At 34.5% G+C, this 26,251-nt stretch overlaps 1 protein-coding gene across 2 annotated transcripts; it reads right to left on the reverse strand.

Moving 5' to 3' along the window:
* Window positions 1-1,879: 1,879 nt before the first annotated feature.
* DEPDC1 (DEP domain containing 1) lies at window positions 1,880-21,371 on the reverse strand. Of its 2 annotated transcripts, XM_032494559.1 has the most exons (12): window positions 21,220-21,371; window positions 19,173-19,438; window positions 16,299-16,455; window positions 15,759-15,877; window positions 15,208-15,338; window positions 13,757-13,804; window positions 11,134-11,274; window positions 8,933-9,784; window positions 8,333-8,505; window positions 6,622-6,798; window positions 5,306-5,491; window positions 1,880-4,698 (listed from the first exon to the last, which is right to left on the reverse strand). In XM_032494559.1, the coding sequence occupies exons 1-12, from the start codon at window positions 21,265-21,267 to the stop codon at window positions 4,558-4,560; spliced, it is 2,439 nt and encodes an 812-aa protein (XP_032350450.1). In that variant the 5' UTR covers window positions 21,268-21,371; the 3' UTR covers window positions 1,880-4,557. The 2 variants fall into 2 exon arrangements, with proteins under 2 accessions (XP_032350450.1, XP_032350451.1); XM_032494560.1 differs by lacking the exon at window positions 8,933-9,784.
* Window positions 21,372-26,251: the final 4,880 nt, after the last annotated feature.

A 26,251-nucleotide genomic window follows, 5' to 3' on the forward strand; every position in this document is an offset into this window, starting at 1 on the left:
CTGGTCTTTGTCACATGTACGAAACATTCAGCCATTATTTTGGGCCAATAGCTTTTATGCCTCCCTTTTTCTTCTTTCGTTGCTAGGCTCATATTGCATATGTTACTCAGTTTCATACTTTCACACAGCTCACTGAGACTCTGTTCTTTTTGGTTTTTTTTTCAGTTTTGTTTCCTTTGTACTTTATTTCGGGTAGTTAATGTTGCTGTTTTCATGATTTTTTTTTTTCTGCTGTCTAATTTGCTCTTAATTTCATTCCATGTATTTTTCATTTTGAGTATTGTATTTTTAATCTCTAGAATTTCTCTTTTAATCTTTTTTTGTATTTTCCATTTCTATCACCATATTCCTCATTTTATTTATAACCTAGAATGCATTTATGTTTAACATAACTCTGTTAAAGTGTCTGTTAATTTCATCATCTCTGCCATTTCTGGGTGTATTTCTATTGATTGCTTTCCCCCCGGTGATGAATTTTCTTTTCTTTCTTTGCATGTCCGGTTATTTTTGCTTGAATGTTGGACATTGTGATTTTTACACTGTGGAATACTGGATTTTGTTGTATTTCTTCAAAATTCTGAAATTTTTTTTGTTGTTGTTGTTCTGGCACACAGGACGTTACCTGAAGAGCAATGTGAACATTTTGAGGCTTGTTTTTAAGATTTATTAGGGTTAATCTATAGCAGATTTTTTCTGGGGCTAATTTGGCCCACTACTGAAGCACAGCTCTTCAGAAGACACTACCCATGCCACGGGTATTAGTTCTCACTATATTTTAGCCGATGAGAACATTAACTATTCCCAGATCTGTGAGGTGTAAGGATTGTTTGGTATACTGCTTTCCAGTCTATTCTTTCCTTGGTCTTGTTTTTCAGTACTCAGCCGACTTCCTTCACCACTCTCCATGCCAATTAGTACTCAACAGAACCTCTAGACCACTCTGCAGATCTCAGAAGGCTTTTTTCATCTCTTGTTTTGTTTTTGCAGCTCCCTCAGTCATCCTGAACTCTGATCTCTAGCTCCTTAATGCAATGAGACACTAAGTTTTATTTTGGTTCCCTCTCCCTGCACTGTGGCCTGGCAACTGCCTGCAGGCAGTAACCCAAGGAAAATCATAAGGCTTACCTCTTTTGTCTTCCTTTTCTCAGGAATAAGTCTTATATTACCTGTAGTCCAATGTCTAAAAACAGTCATTTCATATACTTTGGTCTTCTAGTTGCTTATGGAAGGGTAATTCAGAGACCAACTAAGGTATGTGAGGCTAGGCTTTGAAACAAAAATTGTTTTTATAATGAGTAAAAGTAAATACTATTTTCAAATATCTTATACATTGTGTATACATTCTGAGAAATTTTCAGGAGAGATAAAAAGAGCTATTCTGTATATTTTTTCCCAGTTCTTAGAAAATAAGATTCTTAGTTAACACAAAGCTAATTCTGAGTTAATAAAGGATTCTTAGTTGCTGTACTTTATTGTATTTAGAGCTGTTAAGTTTATTCCAGTGAACTGACTTTTAGAGTTCAATATTAAAACCAGCCATCCTTCATTTCTGTCCTACAAATGTTTCATTTCAATAATACCACCATACGCATACACATATACATACGTGCTCTTTATCTTCAAAGTCAAAGGGTGGTATATCTGTTGGAGAGGTACACAGACTGCCAGGATATAAAATTCTGGAACTAACTTTAATTCCACCAAACACGAGGTAAAAAAAGACATAACCACTCACAGAATAGAAAATATATTGTGAGATTTGAGGAGAGACATTTGGAAGGGAAGTTTTAACCAGCAGAGATCTTGTCAAACTCAATATAAGAAAGAACTTAGAAACTGAACTTGGGTTTGCTAAGGTAAAGATTTAAATATACTGCTTTTCTTGATTATAATAACCACTCCGTTAGGTAGATATTGTTATTCACATTTTATAGATGAGGGAAATCATTAAGTTTTCCAAGGACAAAAAGCTAGTCAATAGGAAATTCCTTGTGCTTTCCACTACTTAGTGCTAGATAAATAGACAGTATATGAGGAGAGTGGACCATTAAATGACAATAGTTAACAGAAGCTTTTGGGGATAGTTGGTGGCAATAACTTCTGAGACCAGAATTACAATTTCCTATGCATTTCCATTGGTTTGCTAGATTATTTCACACCCTCTCTCTTCAAATGTGCAACATCTTCCCCACCACACTTTACTCTCAGGGTTGACTTTGATTTCCTGAGAAAGTAAAAGCAATTAGAAGAGCCTTTATAAGCCCTCAACATCAAATTAACCCAACAATACTTGAAATTAAAGACTGCCTTTTTTTCTGATAGAATGGAATCTGTCCATGATCTACGCAAAGGCTAAGCCCTCTATTTGTGTAATGAGTCCCATATACTTTCACATACTCAAGGATACTGCCTCTGAAGATATTCATGCTTTCTTTCCTCATCAAATTTTCCTTTTATACTAAACCAAGTATTTTCAACCAGTAGGTACAATCAAAACTTTTGTTTCATGACTAAAAAAATAGTTTAATAAGACTCACCAATTGTTCACAATTTTGTTTTGGTACCTTTCTGCCCAACGCAATTGAGGGGACTATATTTTTGATAAGATCTCTTTTAATGCTGTAATTTTAGGTGTTTCTAGTAATAATTGCCAATATTTAGAGTACTCATTTTATGCTAGATACTGTGCTAAACTCACAACAATCTTAAGACAGGTAATATTAAAATCTTTATCATACAGATAAGAAAACTAAGACTTAGTGAAGTCAAATAACCTGTCTGAGGTTACAGAGTAAATAGCACAGTAGGATTCAAATCTGGCTTCAGAATCCACATTATTAAAGTGGTAAACCATGTATTTTGTAATCTCAATTGCATGCACATTAACGAAGATGAAAGTTTACTATGTCTATATAATATCTATTGCAATCAATAAATACAAAACCAAAATTAAATTGTTATAAAACCCACAACAATTTTTATCTCAATATGCAATAAAATTCACTTTATTACATACCTTTAAACAGGAAAAGTTTAGGTATACAAACACCTTGGAAATAATTCTAATTCAGTTCAAGATATTTATAGTTAAGGTTTCTGGGCAAAAGGTATAGTTATCATTTTCTGTCCAAATTTTTTAATAAAAATATTAATTTCAAATGGAATCTTTTCATTTTATAGTATGACATTACACTGAGAAATCAAAACAGTCATTGAACAATAAGTATCTATTACATCTCATGTGTTATGTATATCTTTACATGTAGAAACAGGTATTTAACAATTTTCAGTAAAATTGGGAAGAAAAACTGCTTCAAGTTTGTACCAAGTTGGTCATGCAGAAGCTCGGAGAACCTTGTATTAAGATGAAAGGCATTTATATTTTCATTTTCTTCCAATGAAATAAAAAGTCATTATGCCACTAGCTTGACATTTTATTTACAGACGGTATTTAGGGCACTCCTTCTTAAAGTCAGCTAAATATTGGAATCACCTAGAAAGTTTAAAAAAATACTGATGCCTATATGCCAGCCCTTAAAGTTTTGATTTAATTGGTATAAGGTAGGGCCTGAGTATGTATTATTTTGAAGCTCTTCAGGTGATTCTAACATGCAACAATTTGAAAAACACTAGTTTAGAGAACTGTTCCATAATCAAAAAAGGCTAGTCTTCATCTGAAGGAATCCTCATAACTTGATTTCAGGGTGTGTACTGTTATTGTAGGTATCTGACAGGTATATCTCCCTTGATTAAAAAATAAATACTTTAGGGAAGAGATTTTCTGTTTTATTCATCATTGTTTCTCCATATCTTGAAGAATGAAAGGCACATAGTAGTTGCTAAATAAACCTTTTGAATGAATACATGATTGCATTATATTTCTTTCATAACTCCATCTTTTAGTAGATTCATGAGCATGAGAATGCATAACATATTCATTGAAAAGAATGAAAGACTGAAGCAGCTGGGATAAATGTTTAAGGCAAACCAAAACCTAATAATATATATATATATATATATTTAAAAAACACATACATATATAAATAGACCAAAAGCAGGAAAAGAATATACAAAAGAGTGCAACATTTAGCAGGTGAGAATTTTTTCAAATATTGTTCACAGTCTTAAACTTAGAAACAAAAGTAATCCTAAACAACTAGTTCTTTAGGTTAATACCCATAAGCACATGTGCCAATAAGTTATTTTCTTTTAAAAACAGAATTGCAGCTTAATCTTGATAAGCACACGTCAATTTTCAAAATTCAAGTAAATAAAATTTTAGCAAACAAAATGATAGCTTTTCCAGACAGTCGTATAGAAAACAAAACTTATTTCTGGTTAAGATATCTGCTTAAAAACTATTGCTATTTGCTTTCAGTTGAGATTCACAAGTTTAGCAGTTTCACATTGATAAAAACTATTTTGGCACCTCCTTACAATAATGTGTTTTATTTAGAAAAACCTTGTTAATAAATAGACTTCCTTTTTAGTAGCTGGATTCTTAGATATGGCTTCATTTACCAGAGTTTCACAAGTATTACATAATTTTCAATTCAATTAGTATCTTAAACTACAAAACTTTGGTTTTCTTAAAATTAGCATTGGTTGCTTGATTGTAGGTTTGTCACCAAAAAGTGCTGCTTCACTCTCAGAGGTTGGAAATCTTTTCTGATATATCAAGGGATATTCCTTCTGAAACTTAAAAACGAGGTGAGGAATTAGAGGGTATTTAACATTATTTTCTTAGCTGAAGCCAGTGGTCAACATTTTATAAGGATTCAGTGCCTTTCTCAAAGATGTATCACAGAGAGGAGTATCCTTTCACTTTATCCTTGCTTCTTCCTCTGCCTTCTCACATATGAAAGGTACACTGTAATATTTCTTAGATCCCAGATGTTCTTCATTTTCACTGACAAAGCCTATGAAGGTCACCAGGATCGAGTATATTTCATATTTCTTTGTCTCAGACATGGAATTGGATTTGCCAGAATCATGTGGCTACAGGGTTTTGCTGTATAGCTAAAAATTCTAAATGGTAATAATGAGTCACTAAAAGTTATGTATTATAATCCAAATTTTGTAACTGTTTCTCCAGGTTAATGCATGCTATAATCATACAAAGTATCTGTTATTATTAAAATTTCAAGAGAGTAAAACCAGGCAGGTAGTCATACACAGCCTACATATATGATTTTCAAAATCCAAAATCTTAAAATGAGAAATTAGATTTGAAATGGTATTAAATAACAATTAGCAACAGCATATTAGAAAATATTTACAATTGAGAACTTGCTCATTCTCTTACCTGTTTTAGTTTTCTCCTTTTATCCTTTAGAGGCAAACTCTTGTTTTTAACAATATTCTCCAAAAGTTCTGCAATTGCAGCTTGAGAGGTAGAAACTTTTTGTTCATCAAACTCCTGAGTACTAATTTGCTTACAGTATGAGTATGTTGGCAAAGGAGCAATCAGTCCATCTCCAGGACTTCTAATCTGTAGTGAACAAAATTATAATAGTCAAATCTATTAATTCTGATCATGTTCCTGTTTGGTAAAGTGTTCTTTGATAGGACTTAGTACCTATTATTTTGCCACCAACCATTCAACACTTTAAGAAAACTGTATTATGCAGCAAAGTAGCAGTAAGTCAGTAGGGTCTAAATCCCAGCTCTACAACCTACCAGATTTATAACCATCAGCAAGTTATTTAAACTTGTCTTGGTCAGTCTCTTCAACTATAAAATGGGGATGTACATGAGATAATGTATATAAAGTGTTTAGCATACAAAAGTAAATAGTTATCATCATTACCATTAACCATAACTTTTATTCTTTTAACTATAAAACAATAACAATGAAAGTGATATTTTAATTCATCTTAAAACATCGATGTTCTGAGACAGAAAAGTTAAAGTGTTCACCTTGCTTTTGAGATGTAAGAGCAAGAGCAGAGCCCATAACGTCTGTTGATAAAAGAAATTGTGGGGATAATTATAATTACGGTAAGTCATGGCAATATGAGAATGGTATGTATGGGAAGAAACATGAATACATGTGCTGAACAGTCAAAGACTGAATATAGTAGACATCTATTGTTTTTTGGCTGCTTAGATTCCTTCTCTTCTTCTTCTAACAGTTCCTTCCCATTCACTTCCAGTATCCTTACCTTTTTTGAAGAACAGATTCTCCTCTAATCGATGTAGCCCACTCAGTATGGCCTCTCTCTTCAACTCACTCCCCATCAACCAACCAAAGGATGTGCATTTAACTTAAGATTGGGCCAACCTGAGTCCATATCAAGAACTTTTCAAATTGGAGGTGGAAGAATGGCTTTTCTCTCCTTTGCATTATAAATGTAAGCCTAGGACTCAAGAGCTTTAATCAGCCATATTCCCCATCACGTGAAGGAGCCATTTGTCAAATATAGGATCCAAATGGAGATAAGAGATGGAGGGATGAAAACAGAGTCCTATTACTATTTGAGTCTCCATATTCAGTCTACATTCCTGACTTTTAGAGGTTATTTATGTGAGCTGATAAAATCTCCCTTTTTGATTAGGCTACTTTGAGATGAGTTTGCCACTTGCAACCAATTAATGCAGAGTAAGATATACAATACATACATGGCCCTTCCTTAAGTAGTCAAGATGTTTCTCCACTGCAGTCTGTAAGTAAGAGGGTACTTGAAGAATTTCCTGATGATGATCCATTAAGAAAGAAACTAATCTTGAAGCAAGAAGCTCATCAAGATCTACTTCTTCTGAACAGCATAACACACACCGAGAAAAAGTGTGTATCATCTAGAAACATTTAAAGATGTGAATTAAAAAATTTGAAGTTTTATATAAATTAGAATATCAGTCATTCCTAGGTAGTATCATGCTGAAGTATTGAGATAAAGTGATAAGCAGACTTCAGCTTAAAAATGAGGACACTTATATGCAGAAATTGATTGGAAATGAAGTTTAATAACAACTAGATATATGTATTTTTCAATTCCATCACAAAGATCTTCAAATCCTGTGACAGATTGTTTCAAAACTAATTTACTTTCATTCATATCCATAAGATACACGCATGCATGCTTGCACATACAAGCACACACACCCAACTACACACCTCATTCTAAAATAATTAGAATATCAAAATTTTATTTTAAATATTTTGCACATAATAGATGATGAACATATTTACTAAATTGAAAGATTTTTGGTTTTATTCCTACATGCAGGTTTTCCTATCTTCTTAACATGTTCAGGCTTCAGTTTTTTTAACTCCTTTTTTCCTCAGTTTTGTAGAGCTCATTTATTCTAATAGCTTCAACTACCACCTCTCCAAAAAATACACCTTATGCCCTTTTTTCTACGAGGTTCATGTTTCCAATATTCTGTTGGATAAATTTCACTTGGCTGTTATATCCTCAAACTCAAAAAGTGTAAAACCAAAATATTTCCTAGCTTTCTAGCTAGGAGCTTTCTCACTATCTTCTCTTACAAACTTCCCTATGCTTTTTAATGGCGCCACAATTACTCAGGAATAAGTCTTCCTCTTTACATTAGGTCTGCCATGATAAAACTGTTCATAAAGAGTGGAAGAATGGAACTTAGCTCCAGATTCCTTGCTATAAGAACATCTTGTAAACTGAAGCTGTGCTCTGAGAAAGTGGCAGCTCTTTACAGGAAGAGGGAGACCCACAGATAGAGAAACAGGGAAGGAGATATTAGAGATTAGAAGTATTGTTTCAAGAGTTCATTTCCAATCAATGTCTGCATATCAGTGTTTATACCCTCATCTTCATATAGAGCCTATGACTGCTTCACAGTAGTTTCTCCCAAGTTCTTGCCCACAATGACAACCTATCTTAATTCACATAACTCATCAAATACAACTTTCCCACTCCCACAATCGCTGAAACACTTTTATTTACTATACATGAATTTCCCATTAATCCTGTTTCACAGAATTATAGTGCCCTTAAGCTTTTAACAGTGACTCCATCTCTTCCTTCCCCTATCAAACAATATAATATAACTCAGGCAATATAATATGGCCTGAGTCAATCAGTATGAAGTGATATAGGATGAGTGAAGAGGCACAGTCCTCAAACAAAATGAAGACTAAAATATGAACTATAATAGACTGGGCACAAAGGATTAATGCACCAAAATTCTGCTACTAGGAAAGGTTAAAAGTATTAAGAGATTTTTAAACTCAAGAATCCAGCATTTCATGATCGTGATATCACTCAAGTAGTACTTAGAAGGTTTGGATTTCTTTCTTTTTTTTTTTGGTTTATGAACCAGGGCTTATTCTTTCCTCAAGAACTCAACTTACCAGTGATCTTGTACCCATTGCATCATGAAGTTGGGGCATATCAACATTTTGACTCATTCGGGAAATCATGCGCATTAAAAGTTGAAGCTTTCTACGATTTGGTGGGGGAAGTAACAAACAACATAACTGTAGTGCATCGATGGCAACCCTCTCTAAATGAGGTTGCAGCAAACCTAGAAGGCAAAGTTACCCCCCCAAAAATCATCAATGACACTAGTTGCTTTCATACTACCAGCATATACAATTATATAAAGAAGGCAAAATATTTTAATATTTCATTTAACTATTCCTAGAAATTACCACATTCCTCAAAAACATGGTAAGATTCTCATTATTTTCTTCATAACCCATTTGAGCATTAAAATCCTTCACTTATTAAATAAAGTGACTCAGAATAAGTGCAATTGAAGGCAAAGAAAATAAGTGCTTTAGGTAAGTAGAATAAATCTTGGTTATGCTATGACAAGCTTTTTATAATAAGAAACTTTCCTTTTGGAGGAAAAAAATTAAGCAATTTCAGAGAAGAAAAGCCAGGTAAGCAAAACAGGGTTAGTAAACACTAAAAGTTAATATCACATGCATTGAAAGCATCAACCTTACTTTGTGTGCCAGTCAACACAGAAGAAGTTGGAGGTAAAGAATTTTCTGAAAGTTCTATTGTACTTCTGCAGAGTCTTTTATTGACTGTGGCACTAGACTCTCCGAGTTCACCTTCCATAGCTGTTTGTACACTTGTGCTGCCTTGTCCAAGATTTGGTTTCATGATAATTTCGGCCACTGGCATATTAATATAACTATTCCTTCTTGTACTACTTCTTAAAAGCAAACTCTGAGATCTACAAAGCTGTTTTGACTTGCATTTCCCATTATATAATTCCTCTTGGTCTTGAACGGTCAAAGTAGATGTTCTCTTAAAACCAACACAGAGTGGCTTTTGAATACTTTCCTCTGAATGAAGATTCATTAGAGATTCCTGTTTGGTCTTAGACTCTAAAAATTGTTTATTATTTTGTCCTTCTATGTTCAGAACAGATTGATGGAAGACACTGGAGACCTCTTTACTTGAACTCCCTGGTAAATCTACAATTCCTTCTATCGAATAGCACCTTGGTTTGATGTTAGAGGATAGAACACGCATACTACTTAAGCCCATTAAATTATGACAGCTTCCTCCCATTATGTCATTAGCACTGGCTCTTCTGTTTTTTAAATTAACTAGCTGCATTTTCTTAGCATATTTTTCTTGAAATCCTTGATCACTTATCTGCAGTCTCTCAGTAGTATCTGATTCTTCTTTGTTTTTGTCTTTATGAAGCAGACTGAGAAGAAGACACTCAGTTGATTTGAAGGAATTCAGACTGTTTAAGTGAAGGATTTTTGAAGACTGTGGATCATCTTGGATTTTATATATCCCACTGGGTCTATCTGAAACTGTGACGTAGCCACAAACAACTACCAGAAAATGAAACAAAAATTAAGATGCAACTGTATGACAGTGGACAAAAATAAAACAAAAACAACAGTAAAGTTAAAAAAAAAGCATCACTATAGTATATATTGTTAGTACAGTACAAACAGCAGCTGCTTAATTCAGAAATCACTTAAATAGGACACATGCAACATTCAGTTACAAAGTGCAAGACTGACTAGAGGTTTTTCAAGTTATGATATAAATAACTTTAAAATTTATGTCAACAATCTAATTAAATGGATTGAGTCAAATACATTAAAAAAAATCTGCCCTCAGTCTAAAAATATTAGAAAGCTTTTAATTATAAGGCAACAGTAGTATAACAAAATATATATATGCTCTTTGTCTCCGGTACCTGGTATAGAGCTCCTCAAGCCCTTAGAATTTCCAGAGTGATAGAAGTCTTTTGTTATTCATAATGAGCCTACTTGAGCATGTCTGAGTTGATGCTAATGAAGCAATTTAGGGAAGGTCTTGATTAGAAGGCTGGAACTTTTTGCCCTACCTAAGACCTCTCTGGAAGGGGTAACCGGGTGGTTAGTGGTGGTGGCAGTGGAGATGAACTTAATCAACAACGACTAATGAGTTAATCAACCATGTCTGTGTAATAAAGCTTCAATTAAAACTCTGAAACAACACAGCTATGTGAGCTTACCGGTTGGTGAATATATGGACAGGGTGACATTCCTGGGGAGAACACAGAAGCTCTGTACAACCCTTACCCCTATTCCGTGCCCTATATATCTCTTCCGTTTGGCTGTTTCTGACTTGCATCCTTTATAATAAACCGGTAATCATTAAGTAAGGCACTTTCTAGAGTTCTGGGAGTCACTTTAGTGAATTACTAAACCTGAGGGGGGTTGTGGGAATCTCTGATTTAGAAGTCAGACAGGCAGAAATGTGAGTAAACCTGAGGACTCCACTGGCAACTGGTTTCTGAAGTGAGGGCAGTCTTGTGGAACTGAGCCCTTAATCTGTGGGATCTAAGTTAGCACTGGGTAGTTAGTATACGAGTTGAAAGACGTGGTCCTTAAATTGTGGGGTCTGGGTTAATTTTGGGTAGTTAGCATCAGAAATGAACTGAATTGTAAGACACCCGATTTGAGTGGAGAACCAATGTCAGGATGATATATTTGCATTATTATTATTATTATTTTTTGGAATGGCATAATTACTGGAAAACAACATAACAGCAACCACAGTATTCCTGAATTTTAAAATAATTTATAGCCTGCCACTTTCGTATTTAACTATACTTTTAGATCTTTTAAATTACGGGGGACTTGGAAACTAATAAAATTAATTTAAACAAGTAAAAATCTATACATACCCAAAATGTTCACAAACAATTCATAATATTCAAAGGTAAGCAGAGGTTCAGGGAGATCCAGGAAATAATCTGCAATTGTTCTGAATACATCTCGTTCAAAACCAACATATGTTGGATTATTCATATCATTACTTCTTGGCCCTAAGTAGAAGGTAAAAAATAAAAGGCAAAATTATCTTACATACAATTTTTAAAGATACTTATAGAAAGCACAAAACCTGTATTAGAAGGTATTTCTTCACAAAACCTGTATTTCTTTCATGAAGGAGCTATGTTTAACAAATTCTATCACAATTCAAAAATTTAAAGGGTTGTGTACATCTCATTCCTTCTCATTATCTTTTCACTAGAAATCACTGCAAGCAATTAACATTTTGTTTCACTTTAATATTTATATGCCTGAGAAGTTGTATATAAAGTAAAATTCAAAATACATTTTAAAAGCATCAGGAAGTTTTAATGGGATTTTACCACAATTCATTTTATAAAGCAAAGAATATCTGGACAGTGCAAATAATTCTTCCAAATTGTCCTTTGTAAATTTACATTTTCATGATTAAATTTTTCCTGACATGAAGCATACTATGAATAAGTTTAAGTAATATCTTTACACTGCTATTCTATTAGCTTAACATCATTGAAATAATCATGCCAAATCACTAGTATTTTCCTCAGAAATAAGTTTTGATCTCATGTTACAGATGAGGAAACTGAAGCTCAGAGTAACTTGCTCAAGATGAAAGAGCTGTTGGAGGTAAAGCTAGAATTAGGACTTAGAGCAGTGTGAATTAAGAGCAAGGCCCAGGACCTTGAAGCCCAACAGCATTTAAAGTGTGGTCCACGGATTACATAATCAGAATCATTCAGTTAACCTATTAAACATATAATCTCCTCTATATAGACCAGAATGTATGGAGGTGGAGCTAGGAATTACTGATCTAAATATGTTTGCTTCTTGTTCACTAATGTAGTAGTTACCAAATATTGATCTGGGCATTTTTACTACAAGAATCTCCTGAGTTACGACTGAAAAAAAAGATTCCTGACATATTGAATCAACTGAATAAGAATCTTTGGTGAGTCTAAGTGATTGTGATATGCACTCAGATTAGAGTCATTATGCGATCTTCCAAATTCACACACACACACACACACACACACACACACACACACACACACACACTTGATAGCTTAAAGGCTAATAAGGGTTTTATGTGGAAGAAAATAAAAAGACTTTATTTCTGAGGATATAAGAAATATTCATAATATGCACAAAATAACATTTGATAATCATTAAAAGTTTTCTAAGACAATACTTTACTGGAATTAATATAGAATTTGCAGTTAGAGACTCTCAGTTTGAATACATAGCTCCTTACGTATTAGAAAACAGTCTAAGTTAGTTTTCTTTTCTAGAAAAAAAATTGGTAATAGTATACTGATCACTGAGTCCTACACATCAGGATTACTGTGGGGGATTAAATAAAATATGAGTTAAAGAAAAGTCTTAACAATGCCTATGGTTAGACGTATCTGCTAAATTGGAATCTGTAAGTTAGATCTTCAGGATCATTTATGTATAACATGGACTGGGAAGAAAAAAAACAAATCCCTAAACATAGGGCAGCAGAGAAATTCCTGGAAGCACACTATCTGAGTTGCTAATCATGAGCCAAGTTTTGAGAGAGAAGAGCAGTTAGGTAGAGGGAAGGTAAGAAAGAAAAACTCAAAAATCGTACACTTCTAATCAGGATTTTTACTTCAATTTGATATAAATTTTCTATAACTAACATTATAGTAAATATTGCTATTCTGTTATTTTGTCATATTGACACCCAGTGGACAACAAGGGAATATATACTTATCCTAAACATTAATAAAATACTAATTTTATAAGAACTAGAAAAATACTTTTGTAACAATTATTAAAATACAATTTAACTTTTGATTATTTACAAGCACATACCTTTGCACATTTAAAAAACTGATTTTGAGAGCTATCAGGGTTTGTATTGGAATTGGGGTCCTAAATTACAAAAATTATTACTGATTATTATGGAAAAAGCTTGAAGAATGAAATGCTAAAAAATTATCTGATTAGTGACAGATCATTTGTTTTCATAAACATAAAAAATCCCATTAATATATCCTATGAAGTAGAAGCACGTCATGAAGCACCTGAATGTTGAAGTTGTGTACAATGGCAAGGGGCCTCAAGTAGGTTTTAAGAGACTTCATTTCTGTTTGAAACTTTCCACTTACAAGGCGCTCTACTTACAAGGTGCTATTTGATCTCTCTGGGCCTCATTGAGGCAACTGATGTTGATTATACCTAAAAATCCTTTGAGATCCTCTAGCCTAGGATTTTTACGATTTATGAGAACTGAGCCATAAATGATGGGCTTGGATTATAAAATCACTATCTATATAGAAAAAGTTAAGGGCTCTGTAACACACTCCACATACAAAGAAATGTAATCCGTTCTACTAGGTCTTCATTTAAACATCAAGAGAAGTAATAAAATTTAATTTTATCAGTTTTTTATAAATTATTAAAAAATTTCCTTGGTACTTGTTAAATACTATCAATATAAAACACACATATACAGTTCATTTAACTTACAATTTGCTAGGCACTTCATGGCAGATAATACCCAGTGAGGAAGGTCATCTACACAAAAAAATTAATATTGTTTGGTAAATCATAAAATTTTTATGACTGTATATTTAAAACTTCACACTTATGATATAATTATACACACATGTGTATATATATATATATGTATGTGTACTACCAGGATTAAAAATTATTACGTTTAACAAGACATAGGGCCAAAACAGTATCTTAAAATACAAGTTTAAAAAGTTAGTTATAAAGATACTCAGTTTGATTCTTGCCATGATACATAAAATAATTAGCTACACCAAATCAAGGATTAATTATTTGTAGGGGGGGATTCAAAAATAAATGAACACTCATATTTATTCACTACCACCATCTTTTCCGTATCCTCATTTCTGGTGTGACTATAGGTATGCTATTTGAATAATACTGATGTGAGTGAGCCCTATGCTTAAAACAAGCTGTATTTGAATACCAGGGTGCTTTCACAGTGAGGCTTGCTTAAAATCCTTCAATTGCCACTAAGGAACATATGTTAAATAAATGCAGCAGTTTTCGACACAAACACAAAACCACACATATATTTGATTTGAAAAGTTAATGGTTATAAAGAATAGAAAATTTGGGTGAGAGCATATACTTAAATTATTTTAGGTAATAAAAGATGGTGTGGTCCAAAGCTACATACATGAACAACATAGCTCTTAAGTTTTGACATTTACTTTTTTGTTCCAATGATTAAAACCTCAAAGTTCCTGCCCACAAAAAGAAACTCAAATAGTGCACGTCAGTTAATTTTATAGATATTAATTGATTGTATAAAAAAAAAAGCCAACATTGAGTAAATTTTTTGATACATTTCCTGTAATATAAGCTTCCTAATACATCTAGCTTGAATTATTTCCCTGATTTTCCTATCTTATATGTGAAATCAATGCATTATATAAACATATACACAATAGCCAGTGCTCCTTAGAGTTCTGTTCTTGAGAGTTTGGCCTTATTTTATTGCATGTTACTTTGATTTTGTATATATGTCTTGACATCTTTAAATCTGAATATAACTTCTCATGTAAGCTCCAGGAAGGCATGGATCATTTCTCTCTTGCTCATCACTAAATCTTTAGCACAACGCCTGGCACATTGTAGGCCCTCAATAAACTGTGGGTAATCAATAGTTTTAATTATATTTGTATACCCTTTGGTATGCAAACCCTGCCAAAACAAAAATCATGCATGAATCCACCTTACGAGCTAAAATAATGAGTAATATTCATTTAAAAATTATTCCACCATGATTACTAAAGCACCTCTGATAAAACAAGTCTCCCTGATAATCTTTCAATTAAAGGATTTCATTTTCTACATTTTGGTCTCTCTTTATCCTCATAATAGCTGCAACCTTTGTAAGCAAGTTTAAAATGATTACAACTTCTTTTACTGATACCAACCTGATTTGTCTTGCAGTATAACTACTCCATGTTTACTTGTATTGGTCATGTTGTACATTATATATTGAGGAATTACTTGTTGGGGATTTATGACTTCTTCGAGGGATGGAACACTTAAAATGGTTTGCAGGCTAAATAGAAGAAAGAATATAAACTTTTTTCCTCCATAAAATAAGTGGAATAGAATATAAACATGAAAAAATACAACTGGAAAACAAAGCTTTCAGAATATTTTGTTTTTTTCTTAAATCAAATTTCTAAGGCTTATACTTATTATTCACTTTAAACTATATTTATCTTAATAGCCTTAGAAGGATTCCAATATAGACCCCAAATAATAGCTATAATTCTGATTCAAATTAAAATCAAATCATACTGAAAACATTCTACTTCTGTTGTACTAGAACTATAGCAATAGTATTTAAGAAACACATCTACAGGTTAAATTCTAAGCTTTGAGAATTAATCTGTTTGTTTTCACTTACATATCTTAATGAAAATATTAACATTTTAAACCTCAGTAAATTGGTTATAATTTAGTTTTAGCTTACTAGATCAAGATAACATATCTCCAAACTTCTTCAACATCTTTCTGGCTTATTTCTCTATTATCAACTGAATTTTCTTGATCTTCATTGATTATTTCACAGTCAGTTTTCTCTGTATTTTCCTGAAAAAAGAATTATTTTGGTTTAATACGCTATGCTCAAATTAAGGAAATACTGAACTGATACCACTTCCTGTATTTAGTAATTGAATTAGTATCTGTCCCTTGTGAAGGTATGTGTCACTTGAAAAAATAATGTAATTTATAGTAATAGTTTTGTTTTTCAGCTGCCCCCACCACCCTCAAATTAACTTAAAACAAAACATGCTTAAATTACACAAATGCTATTTCAAGTATGTCTCACTACCGTTTTTATTATTGTTTCTATGAGTTCCAAACAAATCTACACGTACATTTTTAGAACATAATGTAGATTAAGAGATTTCCAGTATTGGCTTCAAATATTAAGAATCATTTATTGATTCTATTATTAACAACATGGTAATTAAACAAGTGATTAGTAGAAATGGAAATGATGTTTTACCTGAGAGAAATGTAATCCATGCTTTTTAGGAGTTCTACGAGATAAGTTTCGTAATTTAAAAATACTATCTTTATCTTTGGAAAAGTTCTCTATGCTGTTTTTTCTCAATTCTGGATGTCTTCGTGGAAGAGTTTTAAGTGGAGAATTTGCAGGAAATCTGGTTTAAGAATAATATGCAATAAATAATATGAGATCATAAACTTATACTGCTCATTTATCTCAAAAATCACCTAAAAAACTGTATTTATATAATCAAGAAATGAAAGATTCTACATAAATTGATTTTCCTATTAAGCCTTTAAAAAACATTTTAATAGTTTCCCGCTTCTTTTTCAGTGTACTGTATATATTTTAACTTTATTTCTGGATAATTTAGGGTTATTATTAGGATCAATTCTGTTGGAGAGGTATCACTTACAAATTGGTTCTAGAGTGTTTCATTTTCTAAATTTCTTTCATGTGCTAGCTAAATTGTATATATTTTCTGCCCTTGTGATTGCTCAGTTTCCAGAACTTGGTCTCTGTTGCTGCTTTTGGTTTTCCACCCTTCAATTTAATATAAAATATTACAAAGATAAAAAAAAGTACAGAAAACAATATAAAACATTCACGTATATAACCATCAACAAAATTTCAGTATCTTTTTTTAAATGAAGGAAATTGTTTGCTAATTCTAGTTTCTTTCTCTCTTCCTAATTGAAATCATTAACCGATAGTTAATTTCCTTATTGTTCATATTTTTGTACTTTTACTAAATATACATAAACAATATCTCTATAGTCCTTTTAACAGACTTTAAATTTATGCATAACAACAAGGATTTACTGTATAGCACAAAGAACTATATTCAATATCTTGTAATAACCTATAATGGAAAATAATTTTAAATTAATATGTATATAAATAAAACCAAATCACTCTGTTGTATACCAGAACTAACGCAATATTGTAAATAAACTATATGTCAATAAAAAAAATTATGCATAAGTTTCAAGTGTCCTCAGAAGTTTCTTTTTATTCCACTGTCCTTAAAATATCTTCCTATGGTCACTCATAAGTTCTATTTTTATATTTAGGTATTTAATCTATATATAACTTATACTAAGTTCCCATATATAAATATTGTCTTAATTTAAATTAAATTAAGCCCATTGACTTGGACCTTTACTTTTCCAAATGAACTTCAGAATCTGCTGTTAAAGTCTATAAAAAATTATTTAGGGTTTTGAATGAAAATGCACTGAATTTATACACCAATTTGGGAAGTGATTTATTTATGACACTAAGTCTTCTCATTCATTAACAGAATATCCTTCTCCACTTATTAGTCTCAATACAATTTTATAATTTTCTCCAGTAACGTCTTACATATTTTTGGTAAACTTTATTTTTAAGCACTTCATAGTTTTGTTACAACTGTAAAACACTAGAAGTGGAGAGTTATACAGAATTCCAGGTAAGGGAGAGTAATGGTCTAACAAAAAGAATATTCATAGTGGAGAGATAAGTAGATAGATCAGAGAATACTGAGCCTGTAAATAGACATGGGTTTGATAACTATATCATATTTAAAGGAAAGAAGGGGAAAAATGAAAACAACTACAGGGAAGACAGTGCCATTCATTCAGATATGGATATAAAATGTCAAAATTCAGGTTAAGAGACGATAGAGACTTTCCATATGCTATATTTGAAGTGCCTGTCTAACAGGCAAAAAGTGGGCCTAAACACTCAGAAGAGATATTTGAGTTAGAGGTTTGAAAGTCATAAGTAAGTGAAGACATGATGTGATACAAGATTGCCCAGGGACAGAGGTGAAGTGTAGACAAACCTAGGGCCTTGAAGACAGTAAGAGCTAAAGGATGAGCGGCAGCAAAGGAACTCAAAAGGTGACTGATGACTAGATGAGAGATGAAAGATCTGTAGAGTGTTACACAAAATAAGCTATTCACATATTTGTTATTGCAGTTTACTTGTATGACATAAATCATCTTTGATATACAGGCAGGAATCAATTTCTATGACATTTCATTTGAAAAGTATTAATTTTGTAGAGTAAAAAAGCTTGGGTATTAGAACCTAAAGACCTAATTTAAGGGATATATAACCAAGAACTTTGGGTACATAAGCGAAAAAGCAATTTGCTGGCCTAAGGGAGTCAGAAAGGCCCCAGAGCAGCTTCAACAGAGCTGACATAAACTATATTTACTAGACTGATAAATGTGTAGTGTTTCAAGTTACAACATATTTCAGACTGAGGGAACAAGATTTGTTGAAGCCTGGTCTCAGCTTCCTCACCTGTAAAAAGGAATTAACATCTACCATGCTTAGCTATTCTAGGGATTAAATAAATAAAACATGTAAAACATAAAGCAGGGCTTCTGGCACATGATAAATGCTTAATAAATATTCTTTTTAACATGAGGTATATTTCTTTTGTTAGTTACTATATAAAGTCTGCTATTACTTACCTCATCACATGTATTCTTAGATTATATAGATTATATGTTACCTTAAGGTAAGAAACTTTGAGAACTTGTAATTCTTAAATCTATGACACTAAAGATTAATAATGATTTGTCTTTGACATGTTATAGAGCTTTCACAATATGCAGAAGTAATAATATCTCATTCTTTCCTCCCAACTCCCTATTTTATTATATATACAATTTAACATTTAAAAAGTTTGAATTGTGCAGCGATTACCTCTAACTAACTTCTAAATAGTTTTCATTAGACTAAGAGCAATTAAGTTTCCTATAGAAAATATTATTTTTCCTGAAGAAGCTGCTGTTTTAATAAAGGTATAATAGAAGTGAAGTTAAACTTCATCGTTAAGTAATTCAGTTTTATAGTTATTTCTTTGTTTAGTACCTGAATAGCTGGCTGTTGTCATCAAGATTTTCTGATCCCCATTTGCCTTTGATATCTTCAATTACATGATTCTTAAGGAATTTTCTCAGTAGCTGGATAGTCTGTTGCCTTGTAACTTCAGGACCAAAATTGCTATTATTTCTTAATAGGTCATAAAGCCAGTCCACTGCTTCTCCTGCTGTAAAACAATTGCCATATTTTTTGAAGTGTTGCCTGTGTTTTCTTAGAGGCATTCCTGCTCTGAAAGATGTGGTAACTTCATTCCACTGCAAAAGAAAAGAAAATTATACATAAAAAAAGGAAATCTTACTGATTTGAAACAAATCAGACAAAGAAAATTCTCTCATTCACATCTTATTAAATAATTAAAATTCATGAAAAAAATCACTTATTTTATTTGTGCTAGAGAAAATTTTATATTTCATACTGATTTCTTTTTATAAATTCCAGTGCTGTAATATTTTTATCTAATAGTTTTGTACTAAAAGCACTTCAGTGGCTGGTTGGCTTATTTAGGAAACCTAGGAATATTGGCGAATGGCAATGAAATTGCCTTTAGTCCTCAATAAAGAAGGCATTTATTCTTGCTTTTTAAAAAAATCTCAATATTAATAATATGCTAGTTGCACTTGTGTCAGACACTATGCTTTACATTATTTCAATTTAATCCTCACAATTCTGTGAATAGGTAACATTACTATCCCATTTTCAGATAAGGAATATGAAGCACAGAGAAATTTAATAATCTGACCAAAGACACACAGCTAAGTGATAAATCCAGGCATTCAAACTCAAGTTGGACTGACTTTAGAACCTGCACTAGTTAACTAGGCAGGCTGAACAACTCACGGCAGGCGTAGTTTTATTGGTAAATTATCTTTAGTATTATAAAAGCTTACATGTTTACTATAGTATCTCTTAAGGGAATAAATCACTAGTGAATATAGAACAGATGGGGTAAATTAAGTTCTAAGTCTATTGTTTGTTTTATGACACCGTGACATATCTACATTTTTAAGAGATACATTTTCCATTTACTGTCTTCAAATTACCCAAACTTTTAGTTTCATGGCAGGTCAAAGAGTGGAACATGAAGATGGTGTTGGTGCAGAATAAACATATCACTTTTTAATGGAAAAATCCTACATGAGAAGTCAGGGAATCTGATTTGTAATCCCAGTCATGCTACTACTAGCTATGCTACCACTTACCCAACCTATGTGGCCCCAATATTACAACGCAAAATTTAAGGGCTGAAAATTGTATTCTTTTCTTCCCACACTTCCACATTTGATATATTTATTCAAGAAATTTATGTTGAGCTGCAATTTAGAGAATAAATTGATTCCTATTCTACAGACTACTATGCACTTTCACAGTGTATATATCCTGGGAAATCTCTTAGACTGGGCATGTTTTATGAGCCCTGTTTTACTAGTGTGTAAACTGAGGCTCACTGAATGATGCTCCTAATATCATATAACCAGTGGCATAGTATCCTCTTAAATTGAAAATCCAAATACACAAGACACCATATACAAGTACAACCCCAGTGACCACCAAGTGGCTCCTGATGGGTACTTAGGACATTCTGGGTTTAGTTATGAAATAGTCAGCTGTTACCTGGTGGTATTCAGTCCGAACATCCTGTATTACATTCTACAGGACCGGCAAAGCGACCCTGTCACAGTCGGGCTTGCCCCCAGTCTGACCCTAAAGCCCAAGAACTCATTCAAAATTCTTCTCGACTCCTGATGGGGGCAGGCGTAGGGAGAGCCTAAACTCGGAATATTATACAAAGTTTCAGGAGTGGCCTATGAAGCGGGCCCCCGGAGCAAAACAGGGGGACAGATTCTCAAAGGAGGGGGGCAGGCGAGTTCCTCAAAGATCGGCGATACGGGTTAAATCCCCTCACCCTCCTTTTCCGCGAACCGAGCGGCTCTGGGAACCGTCCCTCCACCCGAGGGAGAACTGCGAACGTTCTCACGTAAAAGTCGTGGCGGCCATCACCCCGGCTGCCCAGTCTCGGCGTTCCGCGCTGTCTTACCAGCCTGGTGGCCCGATAAGGCCCGGGAGGCACACCCCGATTCTCCATTCCTCCCACCCGGCCAGAAGACCCGTCAGCGCCGGGTGCCGGGCATGTCGGCGAAAGGCGACAGTCAGTCCGAGGCCGCGGCGGCGTAGCTCAACACAACCGTCGGCCCCGCGGCGGATTTGAATACCGCAGAGGCCTGCGCTGATTGGCTGCGACGTCTGGTCACGTGACGGGCCGCCAGGCCCTGGCCGCGGCGGGCGCGAGCGCGGCGCAGACGCTCCCGGCAGTGGCACGGCCCGCGGTGGCTGGCACCGTCCCCTCCGCGCCGGGGCCCGGGCTAGTGAGACGGCCTCCCGGCTCCACCTGGCTTCCCTGAAGCTGCTTCTCCCTCTTGCGGTCGCTGGCGAGGCGGAGTCATGTTCCCACACACAGAACGGGTGAGGCGGTTCAGTCCTACTGGATTGTTTGGAGCCCAAACTTTGGCTTACAAGAATTTGAAATTTGAAAAGAAAAAACAAACAAACCCAAGCCTCTTCTCCAGCAGTGGCTAGCATGTAAAACAGCCCCTGGGGCGGAGGTTTCACCTGGCAAACCTCTGGTTTTGCTTCTAAAAAGCTTCCTGAGTATATGTTGCAGTCTTGTTTACCTTAGTATATTTTAGCAGGGGCCATAATTCCATTCTCCCCAATGCTAAAATGTGGGTTAAACCCCACACTCCCAGATTCGGCAGTAAAATGGAGCATAAGTAGATTTCACTAAGTACAGCAAGGGGCTTGGGCCAGGTGATGAAAAAGTTTTCAAATTGCTTCCCTTAAGAAAATCTGCTACCCTGTTAAGCTAGAATCTTTGTTATCCCAACTGTTCATTTGAGGGATTTTAGAAATCTGCATTAAAGAAAAATCTAAGTTCCCAGCGCTGAAGGACTTACCCCAAATCTCAGATCCTTTTGGCAGAGCTCAGTCTTCATACTTTACTTATTTGTTATTTATTTATTAAAACACTCTATCATCAGTCTGAAATAATTTGATGCTTAGGAGTCCTTTAGTTTAGAGACTGAAAGGTTACCTGAGAGATTTGAAGCTGTGGAAGAATTAATTTGGAGATTAAACAGTAATTTGAAAGGATAGGCCTTAGTAAAAACGAGAGATTTAAGAGAAAATTTTCTGGGGATGAGAGGTAAAATGGTGTGCAGAGTTTACCTTACCTATTGAATTTAGGATAATTTCGTTTGAGGTACATATATTTTCTGAACAGGACCAGTGGATAGGAATTTTTAGAAAGTGCTTGGTAGACAGGAATAATCAGCTCAGTGCTGCACTTGTGTTAAGGAAAAGAAGTACAGTGATAGACGTTACGAAATAGTGTTAACCATTTTTTATCTGGTTTTATGACACATTGTTCTAGGATTTTCTTTTCTCTTTTGGTTCCTATTTCCCTTCAGAATGAAATAGAGATGAGAATGTGGAAGCCAAATTTTATTTTGCATTTTTGCGCAGCTCCGTTGTTGAAAATTATCTCCTATACAGCCTTTGGTATGAGTAGTCACAGCCTAATGTTACCTGTGTTTCTAAGACAACTTGACAGGGGATACTATTAATGGCACGAAATTAATTTAAATTATAAAGCGTCATTTGAAACATTTTAAAGGGTAATAAAAACAAGTAGATCTAGACTTTTCATTAGAGAATGGTTGGAGGAGTTCTGAAAAGGCCTGCAACAAGATGTAGGTGTTACATCTTGCGAAGACCTTCAAGACTCCATCTTCACGACGACCATTTCTTTAGATAAGAAAATATCTAAAAGTCAGGGTTTTGTCCAATGTGTGTGGTTTGGCTTTCTTTAAGGTAACTTTGCATATTCCTGCTCTTAGCAACCATACATTGATTTCATAGTTTGATTCTTGGAAGTAATTTTATTTTTCTCCTTATCAAGTTTTTAGCAGTAACTTAATCATCTTTTTCTTCATTCTCCTACATCAGGATTTCTCAGGTGGGTTATAAACCACCTGCATTAGGATTACCTGGGATACCTGTTAAAATGCAGATTCCTTGAATTCCCCGGTTTTGGGGTAGGGTATTTGTGTGTGTGGAGGGGAGCAGGGGCATGGCAGGGTGGTACAGGGTACATTCTTAGGGATGGAGGAGCCTGAATCTCTAAAGATTTCATAAAGCTGAGCTGCTAGAATGCCCAGACTGTCTACCTGTGGACTTACATGTGAAAGAACTAAGGGCCCCTGTTAAGTTACTCTTAGAGCTGAACCTAATTCTGATTGACAGAATGACTATCATAAAGTGAGATGAATGTAACACCTCTTAAACATGATGAAACATAAAATATGATGAAACTTTTTTTTTTGTAAAATATGATGAAAAATTTTTTTCCTACCTAGATAGAGATTATCTGTCTTGGCAAGCTTTCTCCACCCTGCCCATGCAGTTTAATTTTTTTCCCACTAGAATGTAGGTTCCCTGTCAGAGACTATGTCTAGTTTGTTCACTGCTCTATCTCCAGCTGCTAAACAGCACATGGTAGGAATTTAATAAATATTTGGTGAAAGGATGAGTTTTTTCTTTGTCACTAAAAAGAAAGCTTGTGTAAGGGTGATAAAATCCTATTATCTTTCCTTCCTGGGAAACTTTTCATAAAATCTTTCTGCATGTTTGTAAGATTGATTTATTCTTGAAGTTTAGCCCTTCCACCATGTTGTGTTTACTATGAGTCTGATTTCATGAATCTTGACAAATATTTGGTCTGGTCTGAGAAAATTTTCTCTGTTTCTTTTACATTGTTCCAGCCTGTTTTCCTCCCTGCTTCTGAAACTAGTATTATTGATTGTTTTATTTCCTGGAGTGCTCTTATTTTTTCTAATGTCCTTCCTTCTATAATTTTCACTTTATTATTTTTTCTTTTAAGTTCTGAGAGAATTCTTCCAACTGAGCTTCAAATTCACTGGTCCAATTTCATTTATTCTCCTATCATAACTCACTATAAAGTGCTCAAAATGACCCTCTTCTTTGGACTGCTGATTTTTTCATTGTGTGCATCAATTTTCCTTAATTAATATATTCTTATAAGAGACTTCTAAAAAATTTACCATCAGTCACTGAGATGAGGTTCAATAAAGACTGGATAACTCCATGCAAATATTTTAAAATTACTTTTTACTTTCAGTGATTTGTTTCCCAGTCCCTCAGGTATGCAGACAGATGTTATAGTTTATTGTTGGAAGTATAGTTGACATTTATTCATTGTTTTGTCTGGTAGTTGACTCTCATTTCTTTTGGGAATATTATACTTTGTCATGTGGAGCACTACTTCTCCCACTATAGCATGCATTCTGAATGGACTCTTCCATCTTCCTTGCTCTCAGGAATAAGCCCTATGTCCACCTGGGTCGTAGCATTCTGCTTCCCTGATTCAGTGAGGTGGTACATGACCAAGCTGAGTTAAGCAGAGTCCTCTGAGATTTTTTTCAAACTGAGTCAAGAGGGAAGAGCCTTCTCTTTCTGGTGACTAAACTGAGAAGATATGAGGCAGGAGCCAATGGTGGCTTTAATTACAACTGAATGGAGACTTCTGGTCTGGTAAGATGCACTGACGCCAAAAAATAAACAGAAATGAGAGCTAGAGAGTGCAATTTTAGTCTTTCTGAGACTAGCTTACATCTTTAGAATTTGATCACATGATTCTATATGTGTGTGTGTGTGTGTGTGTGTGTATACATTTTTTTTTAGTTTGTTTAGGTCTTTGTCACCATGTAAATGTCACCAAGCCAAACTTGCCTGCCCATAGCAACATCAATCTACTTGACACTGGATTGTGGTGAAGGAGAGTGCAGCATTTATTGTAGGCACCAAACAAGGAGTGTGGGCAGGTAATGCTCAAAAATCCCAAACCCTCTGATGGTTTCAGGGAAACATGTTTAAAGGTAAGGTGGTGTGGGGAGTATAGCTCAGCGGTAGAGTGCATGCTTAGCATGTAGAAGGTCCTGTGTTCAATCACCAGTACCTCCATTAAAAACAAACAAACAAACAAACAAACCTAATGACCTTCCCCACCAAAAATAAATAAATTAAAACAATTGGAAATAATTAAAAAATAAAGGCAAAGTGAGGGAGGGGAGTTCAGGGTGCATAATCAGCTTGTGTTCAGTTCTCTAGTTGATGATGAAGTAACAGGGTGGTGTCAGAGGGGTTAACATCATCAGTCCTCAGGCTCCAGCTGTCCTGGGAGCCATGTACTTGTGGTCAACAAGTAGTTAACTTCTTCTGTTTGGTTGGGGTTTAAGTATCTGTAAAACAACTCAGGAATGTGCTTCAGATACTGTTATCTGTGTCCTTCAGGGAGGAACTAAAGATTCTGTGACTGACATATGGTTGATTTACTATTTAAATTAATACGAGTTCCCCTGGCCCAACTGATGTTTTTGTCACTACATATTCCATTCTTTCAATCATTAATTCTTGAGCCAGGCTTATGTGACTCAGGGAATTCCTGGGAGACTACAGCTATTTTATAAACAGGAGACAGGCAGAGGACATGGGTGTTGGGGGTGGGGAGAGGTGTGTCTGGGGAAGGCCTCATAAAGATCTCCAATAAAATAGAATTTTTCAAGAGTATAATGATGTTTGTATTTCTTAGGGAGGATGCCATTTAACTCCTTAGTAAGATTTTATATCATTCCAGTATGTTACGGAGCTCTATCTAGGTAGCACAGAAGCCATATAACTACGCTGGGGAGATGATCAGGATTGCTCACGATTAGGTGCTGGTCTTCCTCATGTTTGACAACTCAACTATTTCTGTGACCTGTAATGTTTTGTCTTTCTTGGGGAGTTTTACTTCCTGAGACCTTTAATTTCCTACCTAGTACACAGTAGATGGAAATCCCTAACTTATTTGTCCAAAGTTTCTAGTAAAGCTCACGGTCTCAAGCACACTATCCAAATCTACTGATGCTTGGGAGGAGGAGGAGGATGATGGGACCTGTAGTTAGGTTGCTGTAGCCCATATTTTTCTGTGTCGTGTCTGTGTGTGATAGAAT

Source organism: Camelus ferus, chromosome 13, assembly GCF_009834535.1.
Source record: "Camelus ferus isolate YT-003-E chromosome 13, BCGSAC_Cfer_1.0, whole genome shotgun sequence".
In the NCBI taxonomy this organism is placed as follows: Eukaryota; Metazoa; Chordata; class Mammalia; order Artiodactyla; family Camelidae; genus Camelus; species Camelus ferus.

Bases quoted from the DNA above. Each gene is read 5' to 3' on its own strand.
- DEPDC1 (XM_032494559.1), bottom strand. From the start codon at position 21,267: ATGGAGAATCGGGGTGTGCCTCCCGGGCCTTATCGGGCCACCAGGCTG. The intron at 16,456-19,172 runs GTACTAAACAAA...TTCTTAAACCAG, and splicing joins GACAACAGCCAGCTATTCAG to ATTTCCTGCAAATTCTCCAC. The intron at 15,878-16,298 runs GTAAAACATCAT...TTCTTTTTTCAG, and splicing joins ATGGATTACATTTCTCTCAG to GAAAATACAGAGAAAACTGA.